Genomic DNA, 13,665 nt, shown 5'->3' with positions numbered 1-13,665 from the left:
GCATGTGCTCGAGCGGCCCGACGGCTTGGGACTGCAGAGCGTCGCATGTGGGCGCCCCAGTCGGTGGCCTACGATTGAAACGCGGCCACGTTCGCAGCAGTGCATGCAGCACACATACGAGGCGCACCACTTGGGCTCATGCATCAAGCCGTAAGGCCGGCAGAAACCCGCAGACGTCGAGCTCGTACTGCTTACTGCCGGAGGGTGCGAGGACTCAACTTTTCTCAAATTCGAAGGGAGACGACGACATGCGAGTGGCCGAATAAGGAGATAGAAAAATATTGCGGTTGTGCGGGGTCGATACCAACTGGTGTGGCATCCCAGTCAACACCAAAGGCGCTTACCTGCCTGCAAATGGGACGGCGTGGTGCAAGGCATTTCGGCTCAGCCCTGCATTACGCATGCTTTGGGCATGAACCCGGCGGTTAGGGCGTAAATCACCCTGTCCTTTGCATGACAACCCCCAGTCGGGGCCCATTTCTCCCAACCAATCACTGTTGAACCCATCCGAAAATAGACTCCTCATTAAATTCTCATTTCCAGGACGAAAATCTATGGTTCGACCTCGCCTTCAATCTAGCCAATGTATCTGAGTAAGTCTATATTTTGGCTCGGTGGCACCTTGCAACCGCGTAGCGGGAGGAGAACAGGATCCCCCTTCTGCGTATCAGGATGCACCTCGAACGTAGGATGTGGCTCAGCCGTACCGAACCGTACCGCCTCGACTGCGGCCAAGAGGTCAAACTCATCATCCGAGGGTACGTTGGACTGCTGCGAAAGCTGTACATCACTCTGGGTATTGACGCCAATTGCTGATGCAGATCCAGCATTCCTCGATGCACTCCTAAAACCGAAAATGCTGCGTAGCGACGCTACTAAGCCTGCATATAGGTGGCGCATCCATCTTGTCGGCAGACAATACTCAATGCCAACCCACAGTTTGAAGACCAGCTGGTCGGGGACAAGACGGATCAAACTACCCAAAGGAATCGTCAAGAAGCCGAACAGGATCGACCACCCCCATTGCGCGCCTGTGAGCGGGACCGTGTGGAATGCCTGTCCGCCCACGAAAACGATGATGATTTGGCCGGCGAGCGTAACTGCTTGGACGAATATGAACCACGGGTTTTGCATCACCCCCTCGAGGATGTTGAGTTTGTTGTCGGCGCGTCGAGAACTGTTCAATCGGATTAGGATACGTGGAAGCAAGAGGACTGGGTCTACATACTTGGCTTGGTTGAAGAACTGCATCAACACGTATGTATTGAACGTCATGGTCTGCAGCTGCCCTCGCTGGTCATCAAGGGGGGAGTTGAATATTGATTCGCCAGCGTAATAGAAGACGAAGATAACGGCCAGTTGGTATATCGACTGCCCGGTGATCATCTTCCACATTGTCGTGTTCAAGACTGATGTCCCATTCACTTCCGGTTTTCGTGAAAATAAGTCCCGGGTAGGGAAGTCTGTAGCCAAAGCGAGGGCAGCGAACGTGTCCATGATAAGATTGATCCATAGAAGCTGGACGACACTGAATACCGAAGCATCTGTGCCGCCGACGAGGGCGGATATGACAGTGAGAAGCCCGGCGGTGATGTTGATGGTGAATTGAAACTACATCACGTCAGTTCAGAAAGGGAGAAATAGCGAAGGGAAACGTACCTGTAGAAACTTCTTAGCGGCGTCATTGACAGCCCTTCCCCAGCCAATAGCCTTCACAATAGAAGCAAAGTTATCATCCATGAGAATAATGTCGGATGCCTCCCTCGCGACTTCTGTACCAGAGATGCCCATGGATAACCCAACATTGGCCGCCTTCAAAGCCAGGGCATCATTCGTGCCATCACCAGTGACGGCAACAATCTCGCCCATGGACCTCAGGTGCGACACAAGCAGCATCTTGTCATCTGGACTGGAGCGGGCAAGAACCTGTAGACGCGGCACAACGAGGTCCAGCTGCTCGGGCGTCAACTGTCGGAATGTTGGGCCATCCATGGCAATTCCGCCGGCCGTGTAGATGCCGCATTCCGAGGCGATCGCCTTAGCTGTGAAGAAGTTATCGCCAGTCACCATTCGTACGAACACACCGGCGGATCGACAGCGCTGTACCGAGTCAACGATCTCGGGGCGCAGGGGATCGCGGATGCCAAAGGCTCCAAGGAAGACTAGGTCTGAGATGTTCGCTGCCAGTTGCTCTTCCGGAACTACGCCATCCTGGAGAGCAGAAGCCGGCAAGTCACGATATGCAACGGCAACGACACGGAGTGACCGTCCAGCGTATTGGTGCATCGTGGTTTCTAAACCGTGGATTTCGTCGACCGATAGGATCTTGGTGGACATGTCGACGCTGGGATCTTGAAGAGTCTGGGTGCACCTGCCGAGGACGACTTCGGCGGCTCCCTTTACCAGTATTCTGCAACTCTCAGGGCCAGTTTTCATAAACGTGGCCATCCATTTTCTCTTTGAGTCGAATGGAAGCAACTGGACTACGTTCCCATTTGCCCTTTCTTCGCTCAGTGCAGCCATTCCAAGGTGATCAGAAGCGAATTTCAGGAGAGCTGTCTCTGTGCTTGACCCAACAAACTGATTGGAATCGCTGGTTTCGATAGCGGTCGAATTAAGGCAAAAGCTTGCTTTGAGGAGGTTCCGAACATTTGCAGAGAGAGATTGGATAAGTCTGCCTGCTGTAGGCAGAGTTTTCGGTTCTTCGCTAAGCGCATTGGAAGGCGTGCTGGTATCGAATCGTCCAAATGCACCCAAAATGCCAGACACCACTGTCATCTTGCTCTGCGTCAAGGTTCCCGTCTTGTCCGAGCAAACAGTTGTCGCATTTCCCATAATCTCGCAGGACCGTAGATGCCGAACCAGGTTGTTGTCCTTTAGCATCCTCGTGGTGGCGAATGCAAGCGCCAGAGTGACGGTCAGCGGCAGACCCCCGGGCACGGCAATCACGACGACGGTAATGGAGAGGATAAGGACGTTCAGGAATTCCTCTGCCTTAGCTCGTGGACCACGCTGAATATCGTCGAGCTGGACAAGAAAGCGGATGAAGATTATGGTGAAGAAGATAAGACCAGCTGCCAAGCCGAATCTGACAATGTGGTTTGCAAGAACACCAAGCTTTTGTTGAAGAGGCGTCTCTCCCACATCGTCTTGCAATGACGACGTAATCTTCCCGTACGTTGAGTTCACACCTACGGAAAGGGCAAGGTAGTTACCCACGCCGGTCACAACTTTTGTTCCGCTGAAAACGAATGGGTCGCCAGGCTGCTGGGTATGGGGTGAGATCTTGACTACCAGCTCTGACTCGCCTGTTAGGGCCGACTCATCGCATTGAATGTCGAATCCCTCGATCATGACTCCGTCCGCTGGTACGACGTCACCGGCTTCAATGTGTAAGACATCTCCGACAAGTATGTCAAAGATGGAGATGGACTGGTGCATTCCAGAGCGGGTGACCGTTACCATGCGCTCTTCTTTCTTCTGGTTGAGTTTCTGGAACTTGAAGCTCTTCTGGTAATCGTTGATTGCAGTGACAAATACAATGACGATGACAGCGACGATAATTGAAACACCTTCGACCCATTCGATGCCTCCCTCTTCAGTGTCGTCAACAGATTGGTATATGCCAAGAGCTAGGGAGACGATTGCAGAGGCAGTAAGGAGGAACATCAACTTGTGGTTGAACGCAAGCCAAAGGTACTGTACGAAGGTGGTCGGTTTCCTCTTAGGTACGCGATTCTCGCCGTAGATGTGTCGGCGATCCGTGAACTTTCCGGGGTCAGATTGGACGACAACACCGGATCCATCTTGCCTCAGCGGCCGGTTTCCGGCTTCCAGAACGTCCTTGCGAGTGATGATGCCATCCACAATGTCTTCATCTGCACCAAGACCGGCCTTGGTGTCCGTTCGGAGACCCTTTGACAGACCTGGTAGACCTCCAAAGTATCGTAGCGCGGCGAAACTACGAGAAGTAACCAACTGTTGTAAATGGCTCGGTGGAAACGCGAATTTGTTGCCGGGGACTGCGTCGGCCTCGGTTGCGGGATTGAGTGAGAATGTTGCTTCATCAAGGGCTTGAGTAGTAGTCTGTAACGTGTATTCCGTTGGTGCGGCTGGTGTAATCTCGTCTTCCATAATGACAACAATCCTGAATTTGCCAACGCAGAAGTCGGAGAAGGCAAGGAGTAAAGTGGAACGCGACGAATTCCTATCACGTTATGCAAAATGCTCTGCTAGCTGAGCCGTGTTTTCCGTCTTGGCATTCATTTCAGCATCCTCTTATACATCAGACCTACCGACCGAACCTACTAATTGAAGTTAGCAACGATTAATCTAGTCATTTAGTCACTTTAGTCATGCATACAGTCCCCTCTTAAAGCCGATCGCCGGCGTGGATTCTTTCTTTTTTTTTTTTTGCTCATGTCATTGGTAGCTGAAGCTATCGTCCGGGCGTGTGTGTAGAATTTTCATTGTCGTCCGGACGATAGCTTCAGCTACACGCATATGTTATTTTTCTAAGGTAGAGCTGGGGCGTGGTTACGCTTTGTTGCTATTCTACGCGCTAGCCATCGGCTGTAGCACCCCTCTGTAGTTATTACTGCGCTTTTAATCTCAGTACTTATCGTCCCACGCTGTACCTTATCGTTGATACTGCTCTACGATAACCGAGCTAAATGTGGACCCTCGGCGGCCCGTGCCTAGGTAGTACTGTGTACAAAAATCTACAGCTCTCCCAAGACTTGAGCAAACCTACCTACATTTATAGTCCCGGAAGCGTTGCGTGATACGAAACATGAGAAATACTAAGAAGCTGCCTGCTACCTACGAGGTCAGTCTACTAATAAACAAAGTTTAGGTACATGGTTTTGCTCTTGCCAGGATGCATTTCTTCACATGCATATAGTGTATTGGTGTGCACACAGGAGCCTCTAACTTTATGTACAGTGAACTGATCTCGTATCTACACTTTGATAGTCTTTGTTCCTCGGCCCAATCAGATGTCGTTCCCCGCTCGCGCTACAGCCGCCCCACCCGCCGCCCGACCAAAAAAATTTCCGCACACCAACCCAACACCCCCAAGGCGCTCTGGATAGCTCCAACGAAGAGCAAAAAGATAATTCCGTCGCCGGGAATCGAACCCGGGCCTTGCCGGCACTTGTAAGTGAGATGACTCTCGAAACTGAGAGCGGCAAATCCTAGCCCCTAGACCACAACGGATGTGATGGTCTACTCGGAAACCCGAGTAACTCTCTCAGCTGGTGAGAGATGCACCAAAGAAGATTCTATATATACAATTTTACTTGATTCCATTCTCGACCTCCGAAGAGTGATGGCTGGTTTAGGGGCCACGAAAGATAACAGCTAGGCTGAGAAACGTGCAGTAGTCTCTCCGTTTCGTTTCCAGTTGGGCTGAAACCCCTTAGCTCTTAGCGTCTTACTAGTCTGTTAGCATGAAACGAAGTTCGCTACATTGCAAGAGTGAAGTGATGAGATACTACACTATGTTATTCCTTCCCGGAATTAGTATTATGGACAGATATGATCAGTTCCCAAACATTCGAGCAGTTGCTAACTCGCTAATGGGAATATGAAGCACTTCCATAATCATATACAAGGCCAAACTTGTGACAGTGAAATCCGAAAAAGCACTGGGCGCGTCCAAATTACAGGATCGCCTGTCCGTTGACATGGCTGCTCACACCACCTGAAATCTCGTCAGAAGACACATCGTGATGATTTCGAGGAAGAAAACTTACCACGGCAGTTGGCCGGTGCACTTGAGAAGAAGAAGGTCCACTTGTTGTGCTCTCTGCACTTCTGTGCCAGCTTCTCCAGATCCAGCATCTCTCCAATCGGCATTCCCCACAAGGCTAGAAGGTATTCATGAAGGTAGTGTGCTACATAAAGTTAACTCGGCCTGTAACCGTGATGAAACAAATCTTCAGACTGACCTTCGTGCGACGGCCAAGCCTCGAATGCGGGAGCATCTCCAGCAGCGGTGGCGAAGTAGCAGTCGTGCAGCCAATCGATCATCCGCTCTTCCTGGCTCAGTCCGGCCCATCTCTGCCCGTCGTTGAGGCCGAATTGGTGTGGGCGCACGGCGAGGGCATTGCGCTCGTCAGGAGACTTCGAGTGGTACGCCTCGACCCAGCCGCTGCGGATGAAGAGCATGTCGCCGATCTTGATATCTCCGCCCTGGGCGGCGGGACGGATGTCAATACCTTGGTCTAAGCCGCATTGGTAGAGCTCCTAGTACTGGTCAGTGTGAAAGTAGTGAATGCAGGGACAGGAGCGACTCACCTCGTAGCTGATTGGGTAGTAGTCGTACGGATCGTACTCTATGCCCTTCTTCTTTGCATAGCCTCTGTAATCGAGCAGGACGCCACGACCCGCAATGCCGTGCTCGGCCCAATGGTGGATACTGCATTTGTGGCTCGCATTGGCCCCGCTGGGTGTGATGATGTCGGTGCCCTTGGTCTACAGGCGATAAGCTCGGGCATCCGGAAAGGAGGAGTAGCATCTTACGTTGTTGTAGAAGGTACCTGTCTCGACCCACGAGAACTGCAAGCCGTAAGTAGAGGAGCGGGGAAGGCACATAACCTGAACTTACATGACGGAAGCCGTCCCATTGGGTCCCTGATTGTGTGTTCAGCTCGTATACATCGTCGTAGGCAATGTTTTCGGCGAGGGTTTTGAGCTCATGCTTGAACTGCTGGCGATGGAATGCCGGAACTTCGGGAACATCAAGGGGTAAGCTTGTATCCGAGGTCAGCGTGTAGTCCGCCACCTTACTCAATGTTGTCTTACTTCACTGGAACAATCTCGCCGGATCGAATTTCTTTTGAGGCCGCAGCTACGCGGGCCGGAGTGAGGAGGTTCAGCCGACCGATCTAGTGGCTGAGAGTTAGCGCGCTGATGTACCACAGCTGGTAGACTAACAAAGTCATTCTCTCCCCAAACCCAGGCGGCGTCCTTGGGCGCACCCTCGATCCTGGGAAGTTCCTTTCGCGTGGGGAACTTAGTCGAGTTCGGGTCGAAGGGGATGGTAGTCGCCGTCTTGTTCATGGTGAGGAAGTCTTTGATCTGGGTCAGTCGCCGACCCGTTTGGCTTTGCTGGTCCGCCATTCTGGTGAGCTTCGTGGATGTGAGGAGGAAGCGGTCAATTGGAGAAGTGCGGAGAAACGCTCTCCACGACTGCGACCCATTCTTATTAGATCAGCGTTCCTGGGAAAGGGCGGAAGCCGGCATCCGGCAAGGCTCCCCGCATTTAGGATGCAGGCAGCGGCGGGGTGTAATTAGCGGGTGGAGCCACACAAGACTAATCGTCATAACAATGGCCGAGGTCCACGATGCAGCGGAACCTGCAGCGGAACCATCAACGAACTGGCACTCGACACTCTAATTCTCAAAACGGTAATCCCTTGGTGTGATAGTTTGGAATCCCTGAAATAAGCAAATAAGCTTATTCATTGAAAGCTGTTCCGTATGAGGATAGCGGCCAAGCGAATTGCGTTGGCATTAAGATCTGAAGCTCAGACCCTGGTCGGTAGTTGTGTGGGGGGGAGATGCCCCTCGCGCTCAAGACGTCATCGCAAGCCCGATGACTCGCCCGTCCGTGCCCCTCACTGGAGCCTAGCTACCACCACAGTACCGCGTGGTCGCACCTCTACCAAGTCTCTACCAAAATAAAAAAAATTATCCCCAGCCCTCGCCCACCATGTTCAAGAAGAAGCCAAACGTACGCCAGTCCCATTCGCGCCACCACACACCTCTCAGCTAAACCTACCCCAGATCAAACCGCTCTCGCCGATCAAAAACTCGGAGCGCCGCAAGCTCGCCGACCAGATCATCGCAGACCTAGGCCTCGAAGTGCCGCCACCGCCCGCCGATGTCGACCCTGCCGACAAGGCCGCCGCGACGGCCGGCCTGACGAACCTGCGCAACGCCCTGCTGCCCGACGGCTCGCTGTCGGCGCGCTTCACCACCACCGCCGGCCCGGACCTCAAGCAGGTGTCGGGCACCGTCTACGTCGGCGCGCCCGCCGGCAGCACCGACAACCGCGTGCTGTGGGTGCGCCTGGACGACAAGATGCACCCGACCGTCTACACGCTCTGGCGCAACCCGGGCATCGTGCCGCTGCTGCACACGCCCGGCTTCGTCGTCGAGAAGATCCAGGGCGGCGCCGACCTGATGACGCCCGGCCTGCAGAACGGCCCGCCGTTCCCGCAGAAGGCGAAGAAGGGCGCCGTCGTGGCTGTCGCGAGCTTGGAGAATCCGACGGTGCCGGTTGCGGTGGGTGTGTGCGAGATCGATGTCAGCGCGCTGCAGCAGGTGCAGGGGTTGAAGGGCCACGCCGTGAGGTCTGTGCATTGGGCGGGCGATGAGATATGGGCGTGGAGCACATCCGGAAAGGAGGGCACATCACCACCAGAGCATCTGGATGGGTGGTACAGTGAGGATGCAGAAGTTGAGGCGGTGGCGGACCAACTAGAAGGCACGGATTTGAAGGACGTCGAAGATGGTGGCGTGCAGCTGGATCCTCAGGTACCAGCCGAAGGTGCGGACGGCGAGGCCGTCTCGAAGGAAGAGAAGTTCGAGTATGCGGAGGATCAGGAGTTGACCACCAAAGGTAGTCCAGCCTTCTACCAGTCTTCCGCAGAACATGAGCTAATCATGCGCAGAAATCGACGAGGCTTTCAAGAAGGCCTTCATATATGGAGTTTACCAACACATGGAGACCAACAAGAGCGAGCCCAATCATGGTCTCTCCTTTCCGCTTTCTCAATCCTTCGTCATGGCCAACCTCGTCCAACCTTTCCTCCCCGCATTCACACCCAAGCAAACCGCCTCTCTCCAAATAAAGAAAACGTCCTTCAAAAACATCAAAAAGTTCATCAAGTCTCTAGACAAGTCACAATTGATCAAATCTAAAGACCGGGACGGCAACGAGGTCGTCATCCTCGACATCGACTTCAAAGATGCAGCAATCCGAGAATTCAAGCCGTACCGCCTCCCTAAGAAGGACACAGCGGGAGGCGGCAGCGCAGGTCGAGGCACCACAGCCACAGCAACGGCCGGCCCTGGCGGCGAGGACTCGTCCATCGGACAGAAGCTCAAGAAAGTCGAGCTTTTCCGGCCAAAGGAGAAGCTGGCGCCGCTCTTCACAGCGGCCAGCGCCGACCCGCGCGGCCTCTACACGGCCGCCGAGCTGCGGCCCGTCGTCACGGCGTACATCGAAGCCGAGAAGCTCGTCTCGCCGACCAACAAGCGCATGGTCACGCTCGACCCCGTCCTCGCCAACGCCGTCTTCGACGGCTCCGCGCGCACCGACAAGGAGGTCCTGGCCAAGGGCGCGGCGCCGCGCGACGCGCTCGTCGACCGCGTGCTGGCGTCCTGCGCGCCCTTCTACGCCATCCTCCGCAACGACGAGACGGTCGCGACGGCGAAGCAGCCCAAGGCCGGCGCCGCGCCCAAGGTCAACATCACGCTCGAGACGCGCAGCGGCAACAAGACGGTCACCAAGACCAGCGGCGTCGAGCCGTACTTCATCAACCCCCAGGCGCTGGCCGACGAGCTGCGCAAGGCGTGCGCCAGCAGCACCAGCGTCGAGCACAAGGTCGGCAGCTCGCCCAAGAACCCCGTCATGGAGGTCATGGTGCAGGGCCCGCAGAAGGACGCGGTGCTGAAGGCGCTGGAGAAGAGGGGCGTGGCGAAGGGGTGGGTCGAGATCGTGGATAAGACGAAGAAGAAGAAATGAGGCTGAGAAAAGGGGGAGGAGAGAGATAATTTGGCCACATTGATGTCGGGTGATGGATGCTCACTCTCACATTTGCATCAGGGCATGGTAGGGTAGACAAAAAGAAATGACACGAGCATGAATGGATGACCAGTCATGAAACTGTTCTGGCTTCAGGCACTGTGGATTTCATGGCTATTTTTCAAGGCACCTCGCTTGCAAACAGAGTATGTGGAAGATCAAATGCCTCGAGACTTTTGCGACTCCTGCCATGAGCATGGCGGACGCCGTCTTTAATTGCTATTTCTCTAGTTGATTTAAAATTGGAAATATAATCATTACAATGCAAATACTCGTGTGCGCCGTTCGTGACAAAAACGACGTGAGGGGGAGGTGCGTGCGCGCAAGCGCAACGACATGAACAACTCGAAACCACCAAACCAACCAGCAGAGGCCTCGGAATACGAGGGCCAATGTTGAACTTTCTCTTTCCCCGAGACAAGAAGGGTGTAAGACATGCAAATGCAGATAAATGATGCAGGAAAGAGTCGTGACAGCCGTGATAGCGGAAAACAACACCACCCCCAACCGCGCCGCCGTCGAACCATCTCCGCCGTTCACACCTCGTCCTTCCACAGCCGATTGATACCGCTACTACCGCCGCCACCGTTGCCGAGCCCGCCGTAGTTTTTATTATTATTGTTCTTCTTTTCGTTGTTGTGGTTTTGGAATTGACCGGTCTGCTTGTCGTCCGTTGTGGCGTCGATTTCTTCCTTTTCCGTCGTCACCGCCCCGGTGGGAGCCCCACCATCCGCTGACTCTGCTGATGCTGTTGCTCCACCACTGCTGACGCTAAGGACAATGTCGTTGTCGTTGCCGGAGCCCCTGCCCATCTCTTGCCTTTTCGGGCCGTGACCGCCTTTGCTGCCGCCGCTGTCGCCATTGTCGCCGAGCTCCAGAAATTGCTGGAACGCGTGTTGACGGTTCTGAGGAGTGTCTTCGATTAAGGCGCCCAGCTTGCTGTTGTAGAGCGGTTGCGATGATGTGGCTTGCGTGTTCTCTTGGCTGTCATTTTCGTCCGCGTTGGCGAATGGATTTTTCGTAGGAGCAGCGGTGGCAACAGCAGCGGTGGAATCCAGCAAAAGCGTCTCCTCGGGCATTGGCAGCATCAGCAGCGTCGGCGGCAACACCGGCCGCGGCAATTCCTTTTCATTGCTTTTTTCTTTTTCCTCCTTCTCCTCCCTTCCCTTTCCAATTTCCTCAACAGATGTGATGGTAACGACGGCGGCAGTAGTAGTGGTAGCAGTAGCGGTAGTAAAGTCGGCGACGGCGATGACAGGCAGCGTGATGGTGCGCGTGCGGCGTAGCGTCGTCGTCGCGGCGATTACGCGACGGCCTGGGCCTCCGGCTGGGCCTTGGGCTGCACCGGTTGCTCGTGCATGGCCAGCAGCAGCGGCGACATCAGCAGCGTCAGGAAGAAGCCCATCAGCGCCAGCGGGACCAGGATGCCCGAACGGAAGAGCGACTTGTTTTGCTTGGTGGCGGACGGGGAAGACATTTTCGTCGGTGGGTTGTGTTGTTGGTGGGAGGGTGATTAGTGTTGGGGTGGTTGATGATCGCGGCACAGGGAGGGCGTGAGTGAGATCAAGTTGGAAGAGGAGCGCGGAGGCTATGAGCAGGAGAGTGGTGGTGGAAGAGGGTGTGGAGCGGGGATGCGGTGGCATTTGAATGTTTTAATTGTGGAGATTATGCGAGCCCTCTCACTGGAGAAGGCGGTGGGCGCCGAGAAGAGGGTCTTGTGGCTACTTGTTCAAGATTATGATATGCAGGATTCACGCCCGGGATGTCAGCAGCGTGCTTGCGCTCTGGGCCGCTTGTGTTCTGGAGAATTCAGGGGTGTGGGCTCAATGCTCGAACCAGCTAGGAACATCGCTTTCTAGTTATTATAACCTAGCCATGGCTGCCGCCGGTGGCTTCAACAGAATGAGCAGGCGTTGTTGGAATGGAGCCCGCGTACCGCAAAACGCGTGTTTTAGTGCGACGGGAGACTGGAGCTTGGCCCCGCGGGGGCTGGCGGCGGAACACGACGAGGGATGGAATGAGCTCTAGGCATTGGCGCTTGTACAATTTGCGCACTGTGTGGAGAAGGGCGCCGTTGCCCTTGCCTTTGGTGCAGCACGGTTCTCCTGACCAAAGGCCATTGCAGCCGCGTACCTTGCTCGAAGCAGCACAGCAGAAGCCGTCGGGAAATTGTACCGAGCCTGCGCCCAATCACGCACGCCTTCTGGAATGCGTCGAGAAAGCCGCGCGCTGATCTGCCGCCCACAGGCGTTTTTAAGGCACCGCCCAAGCTTCATTGACGCCCGTGCGTTCCTGCGTCACGCGGCTGCAACTCCGGTCCGGGAGAACTCTGTCTTAGCTGCGGCTGTAAACACACGGTTGCTGACCGGCCTCTATTTGCACACAACGCCCCGTGCGAGCTCACGTCACGCGCCTGCAGCTGCGCGCCGCTTAAGCCATGCTGTCGCTCCCTCTTATCGTCCCGCACGACGTACGGCGCTCTCTCAGTTAGCATTGTCAGCGCTCGCTAACATGAGCACTCGCGCAGGACCATTCGATATGGCACTACTCCTCGCCGCACTTACGGCCCAATCCTCCCTCGCCGACCAATGCCTCCGCTCCGAACCAGCCGCCTGACGGCAGCATGAATGGCGCCGCGCATCACCACATGCACCGCCGAAGCAACCAGGGACCGCGCTCCTCTGCGCTGGCTGCGCTGTTGCACGACGAGAACATGATCGAGCAGCGCAAGCTGAACGTGCGCCGCTTCGGCGCCGGCTGGATACGCCCACCGGGCATCGCCAAGACGTATCAGGCGGCCATGGACGAGGCGGCGGAACGCGAGGAGCAGGAGCTGTTGGCGAGGCGGGAAGCGGCCATGATGGAGCTCGCGAACGCCCAGGAGCAGGAGGAAGAAGAGGCACGACGGAGGGAAATGATAGAAAGAGGGTTGGCCGAGGAGAGAGGAGAGGCTGCTGAGGGCGAAGACGAGGAGGGCGAGGCCGACCTGGATGCTGAAGTGCCTGACTTGGACGCTGATATACCAGAGGGCAGTTTGGGCGACGGCAGTGAGGAGGAAGAAGACGAAGACGAAGAAGATGAGGATGAAGACGACGACGAAGAGGTCGACGAGGACGACGAAGACGAAGAGGAGGCAGTAACCGAGGAGGAAGTAACCGGCGACGTAACACACGACGTGACTTTCAACGAGGAGAGCATGTACGGAGACGCCAGTCTACTTGGCGAAGAACACAACGAGGACGTGGAGAATGCGCAGCAATGGGTCGCACGGGAAGAGGCCGAAATGGCTGGAGATCTCCAGGACGAGCGTGACCTGGATGATGATATCCCGGAGGCTGGCGAATATGAGCACACCGACACGGAGATCGAAGACATTACAGAGGAAGACTTGCACAACAGCAGCTTCAACGCAAGCAGTCGTAGCACCCGATTAAGGTCAAGGTCAAGCAGACGTGGGGTTGCAGCCATGAGCCGCTTCGAGAATACCGGTCCATTTGGAAGTGGTGCAGGAGGAGCACGGCAAGCTACCGGCGTGCCCGCCTTCAATATAAACCGCCGGTCACTGAGGGGCAGCTTCCACAGCGATGGTCCAAGCTCCCTTTTAGGAGACGAGTCGTCATTCCTCGAGAGCAGTCCTAATGCAGGGAGGGGTCTCGGACGGGGCGCTCCCTCCTGGATGCAGCCACCACCTCGACCGAACTGGCGAAGGGGTCCTCGATAGTTTATCGTGCGCCAAGCAAGACGGTCTGTGCTCCTAGCAAGGCGTTGGAGGCTTATGTCAACGAAGGTATGAGTATATGTAATTACAACGACTATTCTAGAGTAAATACTATTAAGTGAGCTGCCTA

The 13,665-nt window shown here is 55.2% G+C and overlaps 5 protein-coding genes across 5 annotated transcripts; 2 read left to right on the top strand and 3 right to left on the bottom strand.

The window, feature by feature from the left end:
• Positions 1 to 576: 576 nt before the first annotated feature.
• On the bottom strand, positions 577 to 4,134 carry LTHEOB_7089 (Calcium-translocating P-type ATPAse; the record flags this gene model as incomplete). Its single annotated transcript, XM_035516416.1, has 4 exons — positions 577 to 844; positions 938 to 1,177; positions 1,229 to 1,611; positions 1,660 to 4,134. 4 exons carry the CDS (start codon positions 4,132 to 4,134, stop codon positions 577 to 579), a joined length of 3,366 nt encoding a protein of 1,121 aa, XP_035371536.1.
• A 1,529-nt stretch (positions 4,135 to 5,663) lies between these two features.
• LTHEOB_7088 (Cyclase) lies at positions 5,664 to 7,125 on the bottom strand (the record flags this gene model as incomplete). Its single annotated transcript, XM_035516415.1, has 8 exons — positions 5,664 to 5,704; positions 5,757 to 5,897; positions 5,952 to 6,249; positions 6,301 to 6,477; positions 6,526 to 6,561; positions 6,611 to 6,755; positions 6,808 to 6,890; positions 6,940 to 7,125. 8 exons carry the CDS (start codon positions 7,123 to 7,125, stop codon positions 5,664 to 5,666), a joined length of 1,107 nt encoding a protein of 368 aa, XP_035371535.1.
• Positions 7,126 to 7,717: 592 nt separating this feature from the next.
• On the top strand, positions 7,718 to 9,757 carry LTHEOB_7087 (RNA binding protein ligatin protein; the record flags this gene model as incomplete). Its single annotated transcript, XM_035516414.1, has 3 exons — positions 7,718 to 7,738; positions 7,792 to 8,629; positions 8,682 to 9,757. 3 exons carry the CDS (start codon positions 7,718 to 7,720, stop codon positions 9,755 to 9,757), a joined length of 1,935 nt encoding a protein of 644 aa, XP_035371534.1.
• Positions 9,758 to 10,353: 596 nt separating this feature from the next.
• Positions 10,354 to 11,460, bottom strand: LTHEOB_7086 (uncharacterized protein; the record flags this gene model as incomplete). Its single annotated transcript, XM_035516413.1, has 1 exon — positions 10,354 to 11,460. The coding sequence occupies one exon, from the start codon at positions 11,458 to 11,460 to the stop codon at positions 10,354 to 10,356; it is 1,107 nt and encodes a 368-aa protein (XP_035371533.1).
• Positions 11,461 to 12,254: 794 nt separating this feature from the next.
• Positions 12,255 to 13,538, top strand: LTHEOB_7085 (Replicase polyprotein 1a; the record flags this gene model as incomplete). Its single annotated transcript, XM_035516412.1, has 2 exons — positions 12,255 to 12,287; positions 12,345 to 13,538. The coding sequence occupies 2 exons, from the start codon at positions 12,255 to 12,257 to the stop codon at positions 13,536 to 13,538; spliced, it is 1,227 nt and encodes a 408-aa protein (XP_035371532.1).
• Positions 13,539 to 13,665: the final 127 nt, after the last annotated feature.

This window comes from Lasiodiplodia theobromae (assembly GCF_012971845.1).
Source record: "Lasiodiplodia theobromae strain AM2As chromosome Unknown scaffold_21, whole genome shotgun sequence".
Lineage (NCBI taxonomy): Eukaryota > Fungi > Ascomycota > Dothideomycetes > Botryosphaeriales > Botryosphaeriaceae > Lasiodiplodia > Lasiodiplodia theobromae.
Note: the sequence above shows the minus strand (reverse complement) of the source record. Positions and strands in the feature narration are given on the sequence as shown.